Source organism: Papio anubis, chromosome 10 (genome assembly GCF_008728515.1).
Source record: "Papio anubis isolate 15944 chromosome 10, Panubis1.0, whole genome shotgun sequence".
Classification (NCBI taxonomy): domain Eukaryota; kingdom Metazoa; phylum Chordata; class Mammalia; order Primates; family Cercopithecidae; genus Papio; species Papio anubis.
The window spans coordinates 10,265,906-10,289,620 of record NC_044985.1 but is presented as its reverse complement, the minus strand read 5'-3'; the positions used below and the strand labels follow the sequence as shown (position 1 = coordinate 10,289,620).

Below are 23,715 nucleotides of genomic sequence, written 5' to 3'. Positions count from 1 at the left end.
ATACTTGCTCAAACATACCAAGCATGTTCTCTCAGGGTCTTTGTACTTTTACTGCTTCCTGAATATTCCTCCCTTGAATCTCTCATGGTTCATTCAGGCACCATCAGGTTTCTTATTGGAGAAGCCTTTCCTGACCATTCTGAAATAATCATGTTCCCCACTCCCTGCCCAGTCTTATTTTTATTTCCTGTCTGCCTTACCCTGCTTTATTTTTTCTCTCTCCTTTCATCTTAGTATGTGTTTGTCATCTCTACACAGACAGTCCCTTAGGATGATTCTTAGGATTTTTCAACTTTATGATGGGTTTATCAGAGCGCCAAGTGCGTTTTTGACTTATGATGGGTTTCTCAAGACATAACCCTATTGGGTAAGTCAGAGTATCTGTGTTTTTCAACAGAATGTATGCTCCATTAAGGGAGAGCATTTATTTTTGTTTCCTTCTGTATCCTCAGACACTCCATATATTGTATTTGATTGAATGAATGAATACCAAGCGTGGCTTGGCACACCTGGTGTTGCAGAAATAGTCAAAATACTGTTCTTGGCTTCAAGAAATTTATACTCAAACTGTGGAGATAAACAGTTCTACAAACGACTGATAAAGTGCTAAATCTAGCAAGCAGGAAGAGTAGAAGTGGTTGAAGTTAAGAAATCTTGGCATTTGCATCAGGTTTCCAGTGAAACAGAATCAGGAACTTTGAATGAATAAATCATTACAGGCCCAGAGACCTATAGGAAAAGAAAATTCTAAAGTAGCTAAGTGCAAGGTGTAGTCCAGGAATGATAAATCAGGTTTGAGCAGAGAGTATAGAATTTATGGGAAGGTGAAGTGATAATGATAGCTAATACTTGAGTGCTTCTGTGCCAGACATTGTTCTGGAGGTACAGCCGTAAGTATTTACTCTAGCAAAGCATCTTCATTTAATCCTTATGAGGATCTGTAAGGTAGTCAGGCTAGTGAAGAAACAAAGGCACAGAACAATGAGGCTGGGCTTCAAACTCAGACAGCTTAGACCTAGAACCCAGCCTTGGCTACTGCACTGCCTCCATAACTCTGTTAAAGTCGTTGGGGTCCAGATTGTAGAGAGTAAAAAGCAATGTAATAATAATTCTATTTTAGGAGGCAATGTGAAGAATGAATTCCAATTGGTGGAAGACTGGATTATATTATAAAAATATGCTGCCTCTATTCTATGTAGTTGTTAAAGAATCAGGTCAGTTTTCATGTACTGTTACTAGGGGATATCAGTGACACGCTGTTGAGTTTAAAACTTGAGTTGTTAAGTGTCTGAGGTTTGTTCCCATTTTTGTAAAAGCAACCAAATCATGTATATATTAGGAAGTGCACACACACAAGAACCTAGATGGTTACGTAAATAGGCTTTCAGAGAATGGGGGTGAAGGCAACATTGCTTTTCTTAGCTATCCTTCACAACTATAACAATAAATTACTCCAAAGTATGGAAGAAGACAAGAAAAACTGCTTCAGTTTACACAGGTAAGTGTCCATGAAAAGTAAGGAAATGGGTAGAAGAAAGAATGTCTTTACATATTTATATATTCTTGAAAGATGGATATGAACTAAGACATTACCAAAGCCACAGATTAAAAATACTATGTATAACTACATTTAAAAATTTTAAGTGTATAATTCAGTAGGTTTAGTTTATTCACAAAGATGTACAACCATCACCACTATTTAATTCCATAACATTTTTATCCCCAAAAGAAACCTCTTTCCTATTAGCAGTTACTTACTAGCCCCTGGCAAATACTAATTTACTTTGTGTTTCTATAGATTTGCCCATTCTGGAAATTTCCTAAAAGTAGAATCATACAACGAGTGTTCTTTTATGTCTGATTTTCACTTAGTATAGGATTTTCAGGGTGCATCTGTTTTAGCATGTATCAGTACTTGATTCCTTTTAATGGCTTAATAATATTCCCTTGTATGATGCCCAGTGTTTTATTTATCCATTGTCAGTTGATAGATATTTGAGTTTCTGCTTTTTGTGAATAATGCTATGAACATTCATGTGTAGGTTTTTGTATGAACGTGTTCTCAGTTGTCATGGTTATAGCCATAGGAGTGAAATTATTGGATCATATAGTAACTCTATTTTTGACCTGTTGAGGAACTGCGAAATTGTTTTTCAGAGTGGCCACACCGTGTGGGTTCCAGTTTTTCCACATCTTCACCAACACCTACTATTACCTGTCCTTTTTATTATAGCCATCCTACTTGTGAAGTAGTGTATTGTGAAGCTGGATGATGTTGGTGTATTTTGATCTGCTTATTGACTTTTTGCTTATCTTCTTTAGAGAAGTATCTACAGACAGTATCCAACTTAATGGCTTGACTTAAGATTTTTCAACTTATGGTGTGAAACTGTTGTAATTTTGACATAATGTTAAAATTTGAATTTTGATCTTTTCTAGGCTGTAATATGTGATACATAAGATATTGAACATTTTGTTTAAAAATGGGCTTTGTGTTAGATGATTTTGTCACACTGCAGGCTGATGTAAGTGTTCTGAGCACGATTAATGTAGGCTCGGGTAAGCTCTAACATTCTGTAGGTTTGCTGTGTTAAGTGCATCTTCCGTTTACAACATTATCAGGATGTGACCCCATCGTCAGTTGAAGAGCACCTGTATTTCATTTTTTTGCCCATTTAAAATTTTTGATTATTTGTCCTTTTATTATTGAGTTGTGAGAGTGCTTTATATATTTAAAATACAAGTCCATTATCAGATACATACTTTTGAAAACTTTTTTATTCTGTGCATTATGGTCTGTTTTGGAGAATGCTCCATTTGTACTTGAGATGAGTGTATATTCTGTTAGTGGAGCATTCTGTATATGCCTGTTCAGTCTTTGATTTATAATATTGTTCATCTTCTATTTATTTATTGATCAGAAGATAAACCTATCTAGTTTTTCTGCTCATAAAGTGAAAGAACTATTGTTGTCTGTCTCTAAACTTCTGATTTAGCTTTATGTATTTCAGGACTCTGGTTTTAGTTACGTGTATGTTTATAATTGTAATATTTTCTTGATGATTTTCCTTTTGTCATTATAAAATGTCCTTCTTTGCTTTAGCAAGAATTTTTATCTTATAGTTTCTTTTACTTGATAGTAGTGTAGCCACTTCATCCGTTTTTTCGTTAGTGTTTGGGTAGTATACTTTTTTCCTTTTTATTTCAGTCTTTTTGTGTGTTAGAATCTAAAGTGTATCCCTTGTAGACAGCATACAGTTGGATCATGTTTTTTAATTCATTTTGCCAATCTCTATCTTTTAATTGGACAGTTTAACATTTACATTTAATATAATTACTGATAAGGAAGGACTTATGCCATTTCATTTGTTTTTGTATGTCATGTCTTTTTTTGTTTCTCACTTCCTCCATTCCTGCCTTTTGTGTTAAGTAGCTATGTTCTGGTGTACCATTTCCCTTCTTTTTTCTTTCTCTTACTATTTTATTTATTTATTTTTTGAGATGGAGTCTCACTCTGTCACCCAACCTGGAGTGCAATGGCGCAGTCTCGGCTCATTGCAACCTCTGCCTCCCGGGTTCAAGCGATTCTCCTGCCTCAGCGTTCTGAGTAGCTGAGATTACAGGTGCCTGCCACCGTGCCCGGCTAATTTTTAAAAAATTTTTAGTAGAGATGGGGTTTCACCACATTGGTCAGGCTGGTCTTGAACTCCTGACCTTGTAATCCACCCGCCTCGGCCTCCCAAAGTGCTGGGATTACAGACATGAGCCATCGCACCTGGCCCTCTCTTACTATATTAAAACATTGTTTTCTTAGTGGTTACCCTGGGGATTACAATTAACATTTTATGTTATATTGTGATCTGATGTTATGTGATATGTTATGTTATTTTTGAGACAAGAGTCTTGCACTGTCACCGAGGCTGGAGTGCAGTGGCATAATCTCTACTCACTGCAACCTCTGCCTCCCAGGTTCAAGCAATTCTCATACCTCATCCTCCTAAGTAGCTGGGATTATAGGAATGCACCACCACACTCAGCTAATTTTTTGTATTTTTAGTAGAGACAGTGTTTTGCCATGTTAGTCATGCTGGTCTTGAACTTCTGGCCTCGAGTGACCTGCCTGCCTCAGTCTCCCAAAGTGCTAGGATTAAAGGTATGAGCCATACTGCCCAGCCTACAATTAACATTTTAATTTAAAACAATCTAGTTTGGATTAATACCAATTTAATGTCAGTAGTACATACATGTAAACTTTGCTTCTATAGAGCTTTGTCTCCCACTTCGTGCTGTTTTTCTCATACAAAATATGTCTCTGTGTCTTGTATGCCCATCAACATAGATTTAAAATTTAGAAGGAGCATTTTTCCAGTATTCCCATCATTTCATCTAGCTTTCACAGTGATTCTGCAGTGTGCTTTCCTTTTCCTATATGATTGAAGGAGGTAATTCAGTCTTCCGCACCGATCTGGTTCTTTCCCTCAAATTTAGGAAAATTAGGGAAAGCCTTATACTGGAAACTTAAAAATGAAGAAAACAATGTTTCTTGCCAAAAGAAGGACAATTTTCTTAAAAGTAATGATGAATGGTTTTTTGTTTTGTTTTGTTTTTTGAGGTAGGGTCTTGCTCGCTCTTGCAGTCTGGAGTGCAGTGGTTTGATCATGGCTCACTGCAGCCTCAATCTCCTAGGCTCAAGTAATCTTCTCACTTCAGCCTCCCAAGTAGCTAGGACTATAGGCCCATGCTACCACACCTGGCTAATGTTTTTATTTTTTTATTTTTTGTAAGATACAGTCTCCTATGTTGCTCAGCTAGTCTTGAACTCCTGAGCTCAAGTGATCCTCCCACCTCTGCTTCTCCAAGTGTTGGGATTATAGGCATGAGCCACTACGTCTGGCCTAAATGTAATAAGTCTTTATGCTACTACTGAAAAAAGAATGAATGTCAAAATAGACTAGTGTATTTGTGAAAATGTACCAACTGGGAATTTGCATAATATAATAAAAATCCAAAAAGATTTTTCCCTTTAAAGCTTCTACTAGAAAAGAATAAAAACATCTTGGATGTTACCCTTGAAAATATTTTTCATTTGCACTTAATTTTAAACATTTATCATGAAATAAATACATATATTATATAGAGAAAAGTTTATAAAACATACAGTTCCAGTTTGAGTATCTTTCTTCAGGTTAAGAAATAGAAATTACCACTTCTTTAGAAGTTCTTCTGGTCTCTTAATCCAAATTCATGCCAACACTCTTAACTCCAAGTGAGTTCCCAGGGTTCACTGCCTTCCCCAATTCTTTATTCCTAGCTCCCTTCTTCCCTGCAAGAAACCTGGCTTCTATTTGGATAATATGTGCTAAACAGTTTCAGAATTGCTATACCCATGCCACTGTCAACAACAAATCTAAGTGACGTTAGTATTTCTTCATGGTTCTCCTTTTTAGACTGAGAGTATATAGTTGAAGTATTGCACTTAAAATTTACTTGGATTTGTTCCCTTTCCCCCTCAGTGTGATTATGGTATTTATTTGGTTGTAGATGAATTTTAATTTTTCTAGATATTGCCTGACTCTCCTTCACTGAGGATTCTACATTCGACTAACAGAGTAGGAGAGTGCTCATACCTCTCATAGCATCACCAACAAAGGATCAAGAAAGACTGGGATTTTTGCCAATCTGAAAAACAAGACATGGTATCTTAAGTGTTTTTTTTCCTTAGAGCTTTATTGAGGTACACTTGATGCAATAAAGTGCATCTGTTTAAAGTGTTTTGAATTTGGACACACACCCATGAAACCAACACCATACTCAAGATTCATGATGAATATTTTCGATGTAGTTTTCATTGAAATCCCTCTCAGTAGTATATTTGTATGTTTAGGAGCCATTTGCGTTTTTTCCATAAATTGCTTGTTCTTATCTATAGTCCCCCTGCCCCCTCCCCATTTTTAAACAAGGCTGTTGGCCTTTGTCTTCTCTATTTTTAAGAAGCGTTTTTATGGATAATTGGGATATTAACTCTCTGTATTTAAGCTGCAAAAATATGTTTTCAGTTTTTCACTTTTTACTTTGCTGTTAGTACTTTTGCTATGCAAAAGTTCTAAAAGTTTTTATATAAGTAGATTGATCCATTTGTTTCTTTAATAGCTTCTGGAATTTAATAGAGTTTTCCTCACTGCTACATTTTAGAGGAATTCAGCTATCCTTGCCTCCAGCACTGTATGGGTTAATTTTCTTACATTTGAATCTCAGACCCATTTTGAATCTTTAAGATAGGAGTAATGAAATCTAATTTTGTTATTTTCCAGATGGCTTTCCAATTATGTCAACCCCACTTTTCAAGAAATTCATCGTGGTGCTGAGGCAACCGTGTGTCCACATAGAAAAGAATAAAATTGTTCCCCCGTCTCAGACCTACGTTTATTTATTCATTCATTCATTCATTCATTCATTCTTTAACTTTTATTTTAAGTTCAGGGGTACATGTGCAGGATGTGCAGCTTTGTTTATATAAGTAAACGTGTGCCATGGTGTTTTGCTGCCCAGATCATCCCGTCACCTGGGTATTAAGCCCAGCATCCATTAGCTATTCTTCCTGATGCTTTCCCTCCCCGACCCCCCCGACAGGCCCCAGTGTGTGGTGTTCCCCTTCCCTTGTGTACATGTGTTTGCATCATTCAACTCCCACTTATAAGTGAGAACGTTTGCTTTTCTGTTCCTACATTAGTTTAATGGCTTCCAGTTCTATCCATGTCCCTGCAAAGGACATGATCTCATTCCTTTTTATGACTGCATAGTATTCCATGGTGTAAATGTACAACGTTTTCTTTATCCAGTCTGTCATTTATGGGCATTTAGGTTGATTCCATGTCTTCGGTGCATAGTGCTGCGATGGACATATGCATGCATGTATTTCTGCAATGGAAAGATACTCTTTTGGGTATATGCCCAGTAATGGGGTTGGTGGGTCAAATGGTATTTCTGCCTCTAGGTCTTTGAGGAATTGCCACACTGTCTTCCACAATGCCTGAACTAATTTACGTTCCCACCAATGGTGTAAAACATTCCTTTTTCTCCCCAACCTCACCAGCATCTGTTGTTTTTTGACTTTTTAATAATAGCCTCTCTCCCTGGTGTGAGATGGTATCTCATTGTGGTTTTGATTTGCATTTCTCTAATGATCAGTGATGTTGAGTTTTTTTTATGTTTGTTGGCCACATGTATGTCTTTTGAGAAGTGTCTGTTCATGTCCTTTGCCCACTTTTTAATTTTTTTTTTTTTCTTATAAACTTGTTTAAGTTCCTTATAGTCTCTGGATATTGCCTTTGTCAGATGGATAGACTGCAGAAATCTTCTCTCATTCTGTAAGTTGTCTGCTCATTCTGCTGACTGTTGTTGTTGTTGTATAGAAGCTCTCTAATTAGATCCCATTTGTCAATTTTTGCTTTTGTTGCAGTTGCTTTTGGCATTTTCATCATGAAATCTTTGCCCATGCCTATGTCCTGAATGGTATTGCCTAGATTTTCTTCTAGGGTTTTTATAGTTTTGGGTTTTACATTTGAGTCTTTAATCCGTCTTGAGTTAATTTTTGTATATGGTATAAGGAAAGGTACAGTTTCAGTTTTCTGCTATAGCTAGCCAGTTATCCCAGCACCATTTATGAAATACGGAGTCTTTTTTTAATTTTTGAACACATGCCAAAGATTTATTTGGTTAATTAAGGCGAGAAGCAGCAAGATGGTGTAACCAATCCAAAGGAGAATTTGAAAACACACATAAATATAGGTGATCAGAAAAACCTGCAATGAATTTACAAAGAGATGAAAACAACTCAGCATCCACAATAGCATAATCAAATACATGTGTATTTGAGACAATTAGTTTGCATTTCTGTGGGCAAAATCACTTGCATGATTTTCAGCTCAATATAATTTACATAATAAATTATATTAAGCTCAAAGACAATAAAAAGCTGAGAAAACTCAGAAGAGTATGCTAGATGAGTACGCATTTTTTAATTTTAAAATCTTTCATAATTTTTCCTTTAGGATTCCATCTACAGTGACTATTTGACCAGTTTAGAGTATAAATAAATAAGCTCCACTGGGTTTATTATAACCTGTCATCTTGGATTTTTGAGGAAAAGAAAAACTTCAATTGTCTGAGGTGAATATGATAAAAATATGTGGCAGGGTGCCGGGTCCAGTGGCTCACACCTGTAATCCCAGCACTTTGGGAGGCTGAGACGGGTGGATCACCTGAGGTCAGCAGTTCGAGACCAGCCTGGCCAACATGGTGAAACCCCATGTCTACTGAAAATATAAATAAAATTAGCCAGGTGTGGTGGCACGTGCCTGTAGTCCCAGCTACATGGGAGGCTGAGGCAGGAGAATCACTTAGGAGGTGTAGGTTGCAATGAGTAGAGATCACGCCACTGCACTCCAGCCTGGGTGACAGAGTGACACTCCATCTCCAAGAAAAAGAAAGAGAGAGAGAGAAAGAAAGAAAATATGTGAGCAAGTAGAAGCAGTTACCAAAAGTTTTCTAAAATGGAACATACACCCTCGGATTGTTTAATTCTAATCACAATTGATGTGGACATAGACATGTAAACAGGTGCTTTAAAAAAAAAAAAAACTCTCATTAATAAAACTAGTATAAAGAAAGAAGGTGACCATCTAGGCTGTGACACCTGGAAACGCAAAAAATCCCAAAAAGGTCTTCGTATGGTATTGTTTGGGGTTAAAGATTAAAAAAATAAGGGGATCAAGGACTGTAAGTTTTGAAAAACTGCAAGTGGAGATGGGAAAGAAACTTCCAACTTTTTCTTCTTATTGCTCCTTCAATTAAAATTATTTTAGGCCAGGCGCAGTGGCTTACGCCTGCAATCCCAGCACCCTGGGAGGCCGAGACGGGCGGCTCACCTGAAGTCAGGAGCTCGAGACCAGCCCGGCCAACATGACAAAACCCCATCTCCACTAAAAATACAAAAAATTAGCCGGAAGTGGTGGCTGGCACCTGCAATCCCAGCCACTTGGGAGGATGAGGCAGGAGAATCGACCAAACCTGGGAGGCAGAGGCCACAGTGAGCCAAGATTGTGCCACTGCACTCCAGCCTGGACAATAAGAGCAAAACTCCATCGAAAATAAAACTCTGTCTAAAACATCTGTCCAATTGAAATGGTAAAGCCATTGAAAGGACTCTACTATGGTCTAAAAGTTTGTGCTGCACCCTTTCCCTCCAAAATTTATATGTATATATATATTTTTTATTATACTTTTAAGTTCTGGGGTACATGTGCACAACATGCAGGTTTGATACGTAGGTATACGTGTGCCATGTTGGTTTGCTGCACCCATCAACTCATCATTTACATTAGGTATTTCTCCTAATGCTGTCCCTCCCCCAGCCCCCCACCCCCGCAACGGGTCCCGGTGTGTGATGTTCCCTGCCTTGTGTCCAGGTGTCTTCATTGTTCAATTCCCATCTGTGAGTAAGAACATGCAGTGTTTGGTTTTCTGCCCTTGTGATAGTTTGCTGAGAATGATAGTTTCCAGCTTCATCCATGTCCCTGCAAAGGACATGAACTCATCCTTTTTTATGGTGGCTTAGTATTCCATGGTGTATATGTGCCACCTTTTCTTAATCCAGTCTGTTGTTGATGGACATTTGGGTTAGTTCTAAGTCTTCGCTATTGTGAATAGGGCTGCAATATACGTGTGCATGTATCTTTATGGTAGCATGATTTATAATCCTTTGGGTATGTACCCAGTAATGGGATCTCTGGGTCAAATGGTGTTTCTAGTTCTAGATCCTTGAGGAATCGCCACACTGTCTTCCACAATGGTTGAGCTTATTTACACTCCCACCAACAGTGTAAAAGCGTTCCTATTTCTGCACATCCTCTCCAGCATCTGTTGTTTCCTGACTTTTTAATGATTGCTATTCTAACTGGCGTGAGATGGTATCTCATTGTGGTTTTGATTTGCATTTCTCTGATGACCAGTGATGATGAGCATTTTTTCACCTGTCTGTTGGCTGCATTAATGTCTTGTTTTGAGAAGTGTCTGTTCATATCCTTTGCCCACTTTTTGATGGTGTTGTTTGCTTTTTTCTTGTAAATTTGTTTGAGTTCTTTGTAGATTCTGGATATTAGCCTTTTGTCAGATGGGTAGATTGCAAAAATTTTCTCCCATTGTGTAGGTTGCCTGTTCACTCTGATGGTAGTGTCTTTTGCCATGCAGAAGCTCTTTTGTTTAATTAGGTCGCATTTGTCTATTTTGGCTTTTGTTGCCATTGGTTTTGGTGTTTTAGTCATGAAGTCCTTTCCCATGCCTATGTCCTGAATGGTATTGCCTAGATTTTCTTCTAGAGTTTTTATGGTTTTAGGTCTAATATTTAAGTCTTTAATCCATCTTGAATTACATTTTGTATAAGGTGTAAGAAGGGATCCAGTTTCAGCTTTCTACATATGGCTAGCCAGTTTTCCCAGCACCATTTATTAAATAGGGAATCCTTTCCTCATTTCTTGTTTTTGTCAGGTTTGTCAAAGATCAGATGTGTTTATGCGTGGTGTTATTTCTGAGGCCTCTGTTCTGTTGCATTGGTCTATATATCTGTTTTGGAACCAGTACCATGCTGTTTTGGTTACTGTAGCCTTGTAGTATAGTTTCAAGTCAGATAGTGTGATGCCTCCAGCTTTGTTCTTTTTGTTTAGGATTGTCTTGGCAATGTGGGCTCTTTTTTGGTTCCATATGAACTTTAAAGTAGTTTTTTTCCAATTCTGTGAAGAAAGTCATTGGTAGCTTGACAGGGATGGCATTGAATCTATAAATTACCTTGGGCAGTATGGCCATTTTCACGATATTGATTCTTCCTATCCATGAGCATGGAATGTTCTTCCATTTGTTTGTGTCCTCTTTTATTTCATTGAGCAGTGGTTTGTAGTTCTCCTTGAAGAGGTCCTTCACATCCCTTTTAAGTTGGATTCCCAGGTATTTTATTCTCTTTGTAGCAATTGTGAATGGGAGTTCACTCATTTGTCTCTCTGTCTGTTATTGGTGTATAGGAATGCTTGTGATATTTGCACATTGATTTTGTATCCTGAGACTTTGCTGAAGTTGCTTATCAGCTTAAGGAGATTTTGGGCTGAGACGAGACGATGGGGTTTTCTAAATATACAATCATGTCATCTGCAAACAGGAACAATTTGACTCCTCTTTTCCTAATTGAATACCTTTCTTTCTTTCTCTTGCCTGATTGCCCTGGCCAGAACTTCCAGCACTATGTTGAACAGGAGTGATGAGAGAGGGCATCCCTTTCTTGTGCTGGTTTTCAAAGGGAATGCTTCCAGTTTTTACCCATTTAGTATGATACTGGCTGTGGGTTTGTTATAAATAGCTCTTATTATTTTGAGATACGTTCTATCAATACCTAGTATATTGAGAGTTGTTAGCATGAAGGGCTGTTGAATTTTATCGAAGGCCTTTTCTGCATCAATTTCAGAGCCTGTTATTGGTCTATTCAGAGATTCAGCGTCTTCCTGCTATAGTCTTGGGAGGGTGTATGTGTCCAGGAATTTATCCGTTTCTTCTGGATTTTCTAGTTTATTTGTGTAGAGGTGTTTATAGTATTCTCTGATGGTAATTTGTATTTCTGTAGGATCGGTGGCAATATCCCCTTTATCTTTTTTTTTTTTTTTTGAGACAGGGTCTTGCTCTATTGCCCAGGCAATGGCCTAATTTCAGCTCACTGCAAGCTCTGCCACCCGAGTTCACGCCATTCTCCTGGCTCAGCCTCCCAAGTAGCTGGGACTATAGGCACCCACCAGCACGCCTGGCTAATTTTTTTATATTTTTAGTAGAGACGGGGTTTCACTGTGTTAGCCAGGATAGTCTTGATCTCCTGACTTTGTGATCCGCCTGCCTTGGCCTCCCAAAGTGCTGGGATTACAGGCGTGAGCCCCTGTGCCTGGCCCCCTTTATCATTTTTTATTGCATCTGTTTGATTCTTCTCTCTTTTCTTCTTTATTAGTCTTGCTAGTGGTCAATTTTGTTGATCTTTTCTAAAAAAAAGCGCCTGGATTCATTAATTTTTGAAGGGTTTTTTTGTGTGTCTATCTCTTTCAGTTCTCCTCTGATCTCAGTTATTTCTTGCCTTCTGCTAGCTTTTGAATGTGTTTGCTCTTGCTTCTCTAGTTCTTTTAATTGTGATGTTAGGGTGTCGATTTTAGATCTTTCCTGCCTTCTCTTGTGGGCATTTAGTGTTATAAATTTCCCTCTACACACTGCTTTAAATGTGTCCCAGAGATTCTGGTATGTTATGTCTTTGTTCTCATTGGTTTCAAAGAACATCTTTATTTCTGCCTTCATTTTGTTATTTACCCAGTAGTCTTTAGGAGCAGGTTGTTCAGCTTCCATGTAGTTGTGCAGTTTTGAGTGAATTTCTTAATCCTGAGTTCTAATTTGATTGCACTGTGGTCTGAGAGACAGTTTGTTGTGATTTCTGTTCTTTCACATTTGCTGAGGTGTCCTTTACTTCCAATTAGGTGGTCAATTTTAGAATAAGTGTGATGTGGTGCTAAGAAGAATATATGTTCTGTAGATTTGGGGTGGAGAGTTCTCTCCTTTCTCCATTTCTTGTTTTTGTCAGGTTTGTCAAAGATCAGATGGTTATAGGTGTGGTCTCTTATTCTTGATTTCTCTGTTCTCTTCCATTGGTCTTATGTGTCTGTTCTAGTACCAGTGCCATGCTGTTTTGGTTCTTGTAACCTTTACTGTAGTATACTGTAGCCTGTATTGTGGTATAGTTTGAGGTCGAGTAGCATGATGCCTCCAGCTTTGTTCTTTTTGCTTAGTATTGTCTTGGCTATTTGGGCTCTTTTTTATTTCCATACAAATTTTAAAGTATTTTTTTTCTAATTCTGTGAAAAATGTCAGTGGTAGTTTAATGAGAATAGCATTGGATCTATAAATTACTTTGGGCAATATGGCCATTTTATTGATACTCATTCTTCCCATTCATGAGCATGGAATGTTATTCCATTTGTTTGTGTCCTCTGATTTCTTTGAGCAGTGGTTTGCAGTTGTCCTTGCAGAGGTCCTTCACATCCCTTATTAGCTGTATTACTAGGTGTTTTATTCTTTTTGTAGCAACTGTGAATAGGAGTTAAATTATGATTTGGCTCTGTGCTTACCTGTTGTTGTTGTTGTTGTTGTATAGTAATGTTAATGATTTTTGCACATTGATTTTATATCCCGAGACTTTGCTGAAGTTGCTTATCAGCTTAAGAAGCTTTTGGGCTGAGATGATGGGGTTTTTAGATACAGGATCATGTCATCTACAAACAAAGATAATTTGACTTCCTGTCTCCCTGTTTGAATACCCTTTATTTCTTTCTCTTGCATGATTTCCCTGGCCAGAACTTCCAATACTATGTTGAGTAGGAGTGGTGAGAGAGGGCATCTTTATCTTGTGCTGGGTTTTAAAGGGAATGCTTCCAGCTTTTGCCCATTCAGTGTGATACTGGCTGTGAGTCTGTCATATATGGCTCTTATTATTTTGAGGTATGTTTCTTCAATACCTAGTTTATTGAGAGTTTTTAACATGAAGGGATGTTGAATTTTATTGAAGGCCCTTTCTGCATCTATTGAGATAATCATGTGGTTTTTGCCTCTAGTTTCGTTTATGTGATGAATCGCATTTATTGTTTTGTGTATTTTGAACCAGCCTTGCATCCTGGAGATGAAGGCAACTTGATCGTGGTGGATAAACTTTTTGATGTGCTCCTGGATTCAGTTTGTCAGTATTTTATTGAGTTTTTTTTGACATCGGTGCTCATCAAGGATATTGGCCTAAAGTTTTTTTTTGTTGTTGTATCTCTGGCAGGTTCTGGTATCAAGATGATGCTTGCCTCATAGAATGAGTTAGGGAGGAATCCCTCCTTTTCAATATTTTGGAATAGTTTCAGTAGAAATGGTACCAGCTCTTCTTTGTACCTCTGGTAGAATTCTGCTGTGAATCTATCTGGTCCTGGGCTTTTGTTGCTGTTGTTGTTAGCAGGCTGTTTATTACTGCCTCAATTTCAGAATTTGTTATTGGTCTATTCAGGGATTCAGTTTCTTCCTGGTTCATTCTTTGGAGGGTGTATATGTCCAGGAATGTATCAATTTCTTCTAGATTTTCTACTTTACTTGCATAGAGGCGTTTATAGTATTCTCTGATGGTTGTTTACATTTCTGTGGAGTCAGTGGTGATATCTCCCTTATCATTTCTGTTTGTGTTTATTTGATTCTTCTCTCTTTTCTTCATTAGTCTAGCTAACAGTCTATCTATTTTGTTAATTTTTTCAAAAAACCACCTCTTAGACTCATTGATTTTTTTGAAGAATTTTTTTGTGTGTGTGTCTCTGTCTCCTTCAGTTCAGTTCTGATCTTGGTTATTTCTTGTCTTCTACTAGCTTTGGGGTTTGTTTGCTCTTGGTTTCTAGTTCTTTTAATTGTGATGTTAGGTTGTTAATGAAATCTGTCTAGCTTTTTGATGTGGGTATTTAGTGTTATAAATTTCCCTCTTAACACTACTTTAGCTGTGTTCCAGAGATTCTGGTACGTTGCCTCTTTGTTCTCATTAGTTTCAAAAAATTTCTTGATTTCTGCCTTAATTTTATTTACCCATGAGTCATTTAGGAGCAGATTGTTCCATTTCCATGTAGTTGTGTGGTTTTGAGTGAATTTCTTAATTTTGAATTGTAGTTTGATTGTGCTGTGGTCTGAGAGAGTTATGATTTCAGCTCTTTTGCATTTGCTGAGAAGTGTTTTACTTCTGATTATGTAATCAGTTTTAGAGTAGGTGCTATGTGACAATGAAAAAAGTGTATATTCTTTTGCTTTTGGGTGGTTAATTATATATTCATCTATCAGGTCTGCTTGATTTAATCCAGAGCTGAGTTCAGATGCTGAATATCTTTGTTAATTTTCTCTCTCAGTGATCTGTCTAATATTATCATTGGGGTGTTAAACTCTCCTACTATTATTGTGTGGGAGTCTGAGTCTCTTTGTAAGTTTCTAAGAACTTGCTTTATGAATCTGGTTGTTCCTGTATTGGGTGCATATATATTTAGGATAGTTAGCTCTTTTTGATGAATTAAACCCTTTACTATTATGTAATGCTCTTCTTTGTCTTTTTTGATCTTTGTTGGTTTAAAGTCTTTTGTCAGAAAGTAGGATTGCAGCCCCTGTTTTTTCCTATTTTCAATTTGCTTGGTAAATTTTGTTCCATCTTTTTATTATGAGCCTATGTGTATCTTTGCACGTGAAATGGGTCTCTTGAAGACAGCATACCAGTGGGTCTTGGCTCTTTATCCAGCATGACATTCTGTGTCTTTTAATTGGGGTGTTTAGCCCGTTTACATTTAAGGTGAGTATTTTTATGTGTGAATTTGGTCCTGTCATCAAAGGATCCTGTCATCAAAATAACTAGATGCTAGCTGGTTATTTTGCAGACTTGTTTGTGTAGTTGCCTCATAGTGTCATTGGTCTGTGTACTTCAGTGTGTTTTTGTAGCGACTGGTAGTTGTTTTTCCTTTCCATATTTAGTGCTTCCTTCAGAAGCTCTTACAGGGCAGGCCTGCAAGAATTCCCTCAGCATTTGCTTGTCTGAAAAGGATCTTATTTCTTCTTCACTTAAGAAGCTTAGTTTGGTTGGGTATGAAATTCTGGATTGGAGATTCTTTTTTTAAGAATGTTGAATATTGGCCCCATCTTTTCTGGCTTTTAGGTTTTCTGTTGAGGGGTCTGCTGTTAGACTGATGGATTTCCCTTTGTGGATGACCTGGCCTTTCTCTCTGGCTACCCCTACCATTTTTTCTTTCATTTCAACCTTGGAGAATCGGATGATTATGTGTCTTGGGGTTGATCTTCTTGTGGAGCATCTTACTGGAGTTCTCTGCATTTCCCGAATTTGATTTTGGCCTGCCTTGCTAGGTTGGAGAAGTTCTTCTGGATATATCCTGATGTTTGTTTTCTAACTTGGTTCTGTTCTCCCTGTCTCTTTTCAGGTACCTCAGTCGGTCACAAGTTTGGTCTCTTTACATAATCCCATATTTCTTGGAGGTTTTGTTCATTGCTTTTCCTTTTTTTCCCCTCTATTCTTATCTACCAGTCTTATTTCAGAAAGGTAGTCTTCAGGTTCTGAGATTCTTTCCTCTGCTTGGTCTGTTCTGCTGTTGATACTTGTGACTGCATTGTGAAGTTATCGTATTGTGTTTTTCAGCTCCATTAGGTCAGTTATGTTCCTCTCTAGACTGACTGTTCTGGCTATCAACTCCTATACCATTTTCTCATGATTCTTAGTTTTTTTGCATTGGATTAGAACATGCCCCTTTAGCTCACCAAAGTTCATTATTACTGACCTTCTGAAGTCTACTTCTGTCAATTCAGCCACCTCAGCCTTTGCCCTGTTCTGTGCCCTTGCAGGGGAGCTGATGTGGTCATTTGGAGGAGAAGAGGCACTCTGGCTTTTTGAGTTTTCAGCATTTTTGCATTTATTCTTTCTCATCTCTGTGGGTTTATCTACCTTCAGTCTTTGAGATTGCTGACCTTTGAATGGAATTTTTGTGGGGTCTTTTTGGTCAATGTTGTTGTTTTCTGTTTGTTTTTCTTTCAACAGTCAGGCCACTCTTCCATAGAGCTGATACAGGGGGTCTGCTGCAGACTCTGGTTGCCCTGGTTTTTCTCATAGCTGGAAATATCACCAGTGAAGGCTATGAAATAGCAAAGATGGCAGTCTGCTTCTTCCTCTGGAAGCTCTATCCCAGCGGGGCACTGACCTGTTAATGGCCCAAATGTTCCTGTAGGAGGTATCTGAACGCCCCTGTTGGGAGGTCTCACCCAGTCAGGAGGAATGAGATCTGGGATCTGGGACATGCTTAAGGAAGCAGTCTGGCTGCTTTTTGGTACAGCAGGTGTGCTGCATTGTGGGGGACCCTTCCTCCTCTGCACCTTTTGGACTCCCAAAGCTGGCAGGCTGGAATGGCTGAGTTGACTGAACCACAGAGATGGCTCCTTCCAGGAGCTCCATCTTAGGGAGAGATCAGAGCTCTGTCTGTATAACCCTGGCTGGAGTGACTGGAAGCCCCTCTAGGGAGGTCCTGCCCAGGGAGGAGGAATGGATCAGGGTCTTGCTTGCAGAAGCAATCTGGCCACAATATAGCAAAGCAGCTGTGCTGCACTGGGGACCCTTCCTCATCTGGACCATTTGGACTCTCCAAAGCTGGCAGACTGGAACAGCTGAGTCAGTCAAACCACAGAGATGGTGGCTGCCCCTTCCCCTGGGAGCTCCTTCCCAGGGAGATATTAGAGTTTGCCCATATAACCCTGGCTAGAGTGGCTGAAGCCACCCCACAGGGAGGCCCTGCCCAGTGAGGAGGAATGCATCGGGGTTCCACTTAAAGAAGCAGTGAGACCTAACTCTGATAGTGACAAAAGTTTTAGAGTAGTGTTCTTTCAGATAGATCACTAAAAACATGTGACAAAAGAAAAATTGATAAGTTTAGAATTCATCAAATATTAAGACTGTTGTATTTCAGAGGATGCCATCAAGAAAATGAAGAGACAACCCATGGATTGGGAGGGAATTATTAGCAACTTTTCTTGTTCTGTACAGAGATTTGTCTTTTTTCTAAGCATTCCCTACTGTTTGATTAGATTTAGATTAATTCAGTCCTTCTAATTAATGGCCACTTGTTAATGTGTTTCACTGCCTTTGAAAGATTTTTAAAAATCTCTTCTGCTCTTTTTTGTCCATGTACTGTCACACTAGAGTAGTTTTATGAGAAAGAAGTAAAACTTGTGTGTTCATTATTCAATGTTTAATCCCTCATGAATGTCTCCTTTTGGTAATTATAATCATTATCCCCTCTAATATTGCTTCTCTTTCATCATTTCTGTTTTTCCTTTTAGAATTTCTATTAAATGTATGTTGCAGCTTTCAATTCATGTCAATTTCTGTATTTCTTACCTTTCACGTTTACTATGCCTTTTTTGTTTGTTTTTGTTTTTTTGAAACAAAATCTTGCTCTGTGGCCTGGGCAGGAGTGCAGTTTCATGATCCCGGCTCACTGCAGCCTCCACCTCACGGGTTCAAGCAGTTCTCCTGCCTTAGCCTCTCGAGTAGCTGGGATTACAGGCGTGCACCACCACACCCAGCTAATTTTTGTATTTTTAATGGAGATGGGGTTTCACCATGTTGGCCAGGCTAGTCTCAAACTCCTGACCTCAAGTGATCCACCTGCCTCAGCCTCCCAAAGTGCTGAGATTACAGGTGTGAGCCACCACACCCGGCCCATGTTTACTGTGTCTTTATCTCTGTTACCTTCTTAGTGATTTCCCTAATTTTTGTTAGTATCTTTTAATTCAGTTATGTTTGGTCTAGCTTGCTGTGTTTCTTTTTTTCAGTGTTTAATTTGATGATACCTCTCAGAATCTGCTGTTGTTTCATAGCCTTCTTTCCTGTTTTATTCTATCCCTCCTTTATATCTTTCAGCACATTTAATATACTTTAAATTCCTTTTTAGACTGTGTTATATCCTTTCTACTTCCTTAGCTGTAAATACTCCTGTTTCTTGGGTTTGTTGGTTGTCTTAGCATCAGATATATGTGCTTTGTAACTTTTTGTTTGTGAGTTCAAATTGTCTTATGTTAAGCAGATCTGTTTGTTTTCTTTCCTTCTTGCCATGCTCTTTCTGCCCTGTAAGTTAGTTTTGAAATTTCCTCAACCCTACTTTTTGAAATCCTCAGCTCTGAAGGTTTTATAGTAGGATCTTTCAGAGAAATTACCTTCAGTCCTTGAGCCCAAGATATGGTAGTCTGCTTGTTGGTTGCACAGATATTTCTAATTCTTCCCTTCATTGGAGACAAAGTTTTTTTTTTTTTCTTTTATTTGAAACTTAAAAACTCTAAACTTGTAAATAGAACTTTTTCAGCCTCTGTTCCTGTCTAGAAAACCTAGTCCCCTGGTTTCAAGTAGTGCATCTGACTGTTCACTGCCTCCTCACATATGAGGTATTTTGGGTTTCATTTTCCGCAGTGTTGGAATTTTGACCCTGGTTTCTGTTTTCACTCTCAGCCCTTCACATGCCCCCTTGCTTGAGCCACACTTAATTACTAGGAGTTCATCACTTGCTTTTAGAAAGGGTTGAATATCCCTCTTGACTTGTCCCTTAATTACTGTATTGATCTGTATAAAGTAAACTTTCCCCATTTCTAGCTCATCATTTATAGATATAAGAACCATCTTACTTGTAATCATTGAAACATACTTTAAATTACAAAAAGTCCACTTCTAATTTAACAATTTCCCCTTTACCCATTCTCAAAATGTACAGAGGTGCAGTGGCGAATGGGGATGGGGAGTGTTTGTCTCTCTTTTTTTTTTTTTTTTGTTCTTTTTTTTTCTTTTTGATACAGGGTCTCACTCCTGTTGCCCAGGCTAGAGTGTAGTGGCACAATCTCGGCTCACTGCAGCCTCTACCTCCTGAGCTCAGGTGATTCTCCCATCTCAGCCTCCTGAGTAGCTGGGACTACAGGCATGTGCCACCATGCCCAGCTAAGTTTTTGTTTTCAGTAGAGAAGGCATTTTGCTATGTTGCCTAGGCTGGTCTCAAACTCCTGGACTCAAGCAATCCTCCCACCTCGGCCTTCCAAAGTGCCTGGATTACAGGCATGAACCACTGTGCCTGGCCTGTTTGTTCTTTTAGTCTTTACTTTCTCCCCTTATTCTTGTGGTGCTCACATTGAGGGATGAAGAAGAAAGAAGAGGAAAGGGGGCGAAGACTTACTTGGTTGGTTCTTTGGTAATCCAGTGATGGCATATGTGCAAATGCTTGCTCTTCCGTGCTTCTCATTAGTGTGTTTTCTCAGAGGCCATCATAGGACCAATCACTTCCCCAACATAGGCAATATACTTCATATTTCACCTCTTCCGACACCGTTCTTCACTCCCCTCATTTCTGGCTCAGCTCCTGCCCACAAGTATCCTTTTACTATTTAGATCATCTGACCTTGGTACCTTTTGGAGTTTCATTGATTGGGCTTAAAGTTGGACTTAACACTTGGCCCAGGGGAAGTACATGCATTCTTTTATTTCTCTCAAATTTTTATTTTGGAAAACTTCAGACCTGCAAAAAAGTTGAATGAATGGTGGGTGAATAACCATATGCCCTTCCTGTAGATTCACCAACTTAATATTTTACCATATTTGCTCGCATTTGTTTCATTTTCTTGGCTGGCTAATGAGAATCCTAATGCAGGCATGACATTTCTTCATTCCTATGTACTTTTGCATGAATCTCCAAAAATCAAAGATACGTTTATGTTATACTCTGAAAATTTAACATTGGTATAATACTGTTACCTAATATACAGTACCTATTAAGATTTTCCCAAACGTTTCAATACCTTTTATAGCTGTTTTTCCTCCTGACCCAGCATATAATAAAGATTTCAGTTCATTTTTCATGTTTAATCATGAGCAGTTCCGCCAGCCTATCTTTTTTTTTTTTTTTTTTTTTTTTTTACCTTTCACAACATTTGACTTTTTTTTAAAGGAGTCTACACCAGTTCTTTTGTAGAATGCCTCTCAACTTAGATTTGTGTGATTATTTTTTCATGACGAGATTGAGGTTAAACCTTTCTACTAATGTTTTGTTAAGGTGATATTCACCAGAGTTCTCTGTGAAAGTACTTTTTCCTGTATAATCTGTGGAGTGTCATTTTAAGACCGAATGGATTTCTTATTCCCTAACAGTCTTTTACCCTGTAGTTTTAGCATTCATCGATAATTTTTGCCTGTATCCATTATTAACTTGATATTTGTAATATGGTGATGTTCTAATTCTGTCATTTCTTCTATAGATAGAAGTCGGTTTTCTTTTGTAAAGAGCAACTTTCCTCTTTTCTTCCCAAAAGAAATAATTTGTTGTCAGCATAGACTCATGGATTTTTTCATTGTGTTATTATCTATTTCTGTAATTACTCATTTTGATATGCAACTTGTTCCAAACTCGTCCTCTAGGGAGTCTATACATTCTTGCCCTGCCAAACAGTGGAAACGCAGCTTGTCCAACTGCCGGCCTTTTCCCTCCGTTGGTAAAGTTGGCTCCAGTCAACTTACTGAGTTTGGACCTCTCATTGCTAAGGGAGGCACTTAACTCATGGGAAATATATTTACATATCCTCCCAAATGTGCAGATTCATATGTTGAATTTTCCTAAGAACACTCCTTCTGCCACACACACCTGACATACGCCTGGTAGTTTCTGCTGCTCAGTAATCTCCCACCACAGAGTAAGATGCCTTTCTCCGCTTTCACAAGTTCTTTTAGAGCTTCCATTTACCTGATGTGATTTTACAATGCCCCATTCTCCTGGGGAAGGAAGGAGAAAAGTCACAGTTCTTTTTAGTCCTTTGAGTTCCCTCACAGAATGTCTTTTTGGGATTTTTTTGTCTTGTCTTTGGCCTGATATGCTCTCAGGCTCTCTTTTAATCGTGTGCAGATCTTTAGAATATGAGATGTATTGGTTTGCTGGGACTGCTGTTACAAGATACCACAAACTGAACTTTGCCTCAGTAAGATGCTAGAAGTCCAAGAGCAAGGCGTTGCTGGGGTTGCTTCCTTTGAGGACTCTGAGAAAGACTCTATTCTGTGCCTCTGTCCTCGCTTCTGGTGGTTTGCTGGCTGTCTTTGATGTTTCTTGGTTTGTAGATGCATCACCCTGATCTCTGCCTTCGTCTTCACATGGCATTCTCCCTGTGTGTATCTGTGTCCAAATTTCCCCATTTTATAAGGATATCAGTCATAGCTGATTAGCTGCCTACCCTACTGTAGTATCATCTCATGCTAACTTAACTATAACTTAATATAGTAAGTAATATATATGCTGTATTAACTTATACTAATATATATACAGAGAGTTCCTCGTATGCTTTGGATAACTAGCCCCTTATCAGATACATGATTTGCAAAAATTTCCTCCCAATTTGTGGCGTTTCATTTTCATAATGGTTCTTTGACACTGAAACATTTTTAGTTGTGATGAAGTTCATCTTAAGTTTTTCTTTTATGGGTACTTTTAGTGTCATATCTAAGAATACTCCACCCAAAGTCACAAAGATTTTTTTCTTCTATATTTTGTTCTAAAGTTTTATAGTTTTTGTTCTTAACACTTAGGTCGCTTATCCATTTTGATTTAATTTTTGTGTACAGTGTGAGGTAGGGCCTAAATTAATATGTTTGCATATGGATATCTGGTTGTCCTAGTACCATTTGTTTAAAAGTCTGTCTTTTCCCCTGATTTCTGTTGTCAAAAAGCCTTATATTGTCACAAGTTCCTTATATTCCATAATATAGACTCTCAATTTTGTTGATTTACATGCCTGTCTTTGTGCCAGTATCAGCCTGTCTTGATTACTGTGGCTTTCTAGTAAGTTTTCAAATTCAATAGTGTACATTCATTTTTGAAATTGTTTTGGCTATTCTAGCTGCTTTGGCTTTCATAAATCTTAGAATTGGCTGGTCAATTCTACAAAAAAAAGTCCTGCTGGGATTTTGATAGTGAATACATTGAATTTACACATCAGTTTGGGGAGAAGCCATCTTGAATATTAAGTGTTCCAATCTGTGAACATTAAAAGTCTTTATTTAGATCTCCTTTATGAATGATTTTCAGTGTACAAGTCATACATATCCTTTATTAAATTTATTCCTAAGTTTCTATCCCTTTTGATGTTACTGTGAATGAAATTGTCTTCATAACTTCTGTTTCCTGTTACTCATTGTTCATGTATAGATATACAATTGAGTTTTCTTATATTGATCTTGTATTCTGCAACTTTGTGGAACTTATTTATTTAGGTTATTTATTTAACCTTACTTATTTAGGTTATTTTTCTCCCTTAGGTTTTCAGGTGGGAGGGCAAACCAGTCCCTATCACTCCATTTTGGCTGGGAGAAGACGTCTACTAAAAGGGTTGTGAGAGATGAATAAAACCAATTGAGATAAAAACTTTTCCATGAATCTTTTTTCAACAAAGACCTTGTTAGTATAGTCCCTCAGTATCCATGGAGGATAGATTCCAGGACCTCCCTGTGATACCAAAATCCACAGATGCCCAAGTGCCTTATATGAAATGGTGTCGTGTTTGCATGTAACCTACATGCATCTTCCCATAAACTTTAAATCATCTCTAGATTACGTAGAAAACCTAATGCGATATAAATGCTATGTAAATAAACTGTATTGTTTGATTCATGGTTGCTTGAATTCACAGATGTGGTGGAAGTTGCAGATACAGGGGGTGAGCAGTGTTTTAATTTTTTCATGTTAAATGTCTTGGTCTAAGTAAATTTTCTATTTCCATTGCAGCATTCCTCTGAATATTGATTTGCTGAATAGCCCAGACTTATTGGAAACAACGATTGGTGATGTAATTGGGGCATCCGACACTATGGAAACATCCCAAGCACCGAATGACATTAATGTAGCCACCAGGCTTCCTGGATTAGGGGAACCTGAAATTGAATATGAGAGTAAGTAAATGTTCCATAATACATCAGTCATACCTTTTCGTCTTCCTTTGATATAAGATATTTAAATTAGCTTCTCTAATAATATTTTTTATACTAGTTCAACTTTTAAATTTAATTCAGAAGAGTTA

At 38.0% G+C, this 23,715-nt stretch overlaps 1 protein-coding gene across 6 annotated transcripts in view; it reads left to right on the top strand.

Moving 5' to 3' along the window:
- EPB41L5 (erythrocyte membrane protein band 4.1 like 5) overlaps nt 1-23,715 on the top strand; it is a 189,666-nt gene that overhangs the window by 109,227 nt on the left and 56,724 nt on the right. For all 6 annotated transcript variants that reach the window (XR_004176469.1, XM_031651176.1, XM_031651177.1 and 3 more), the window contains exon 17: nt 23,424-23,587. Coding sequence is in view for 5 of the 6 variants with exons in the window: in XM_031651176.1 (XP_031507036.1) it covers nt 23,424-23,587 (164 nt within the window). In the remaining variant the exon portion in view is untranslated. The remainder of the gene's footprint in view (nt 1-23,423; nt 23,588-23,715) is intronic.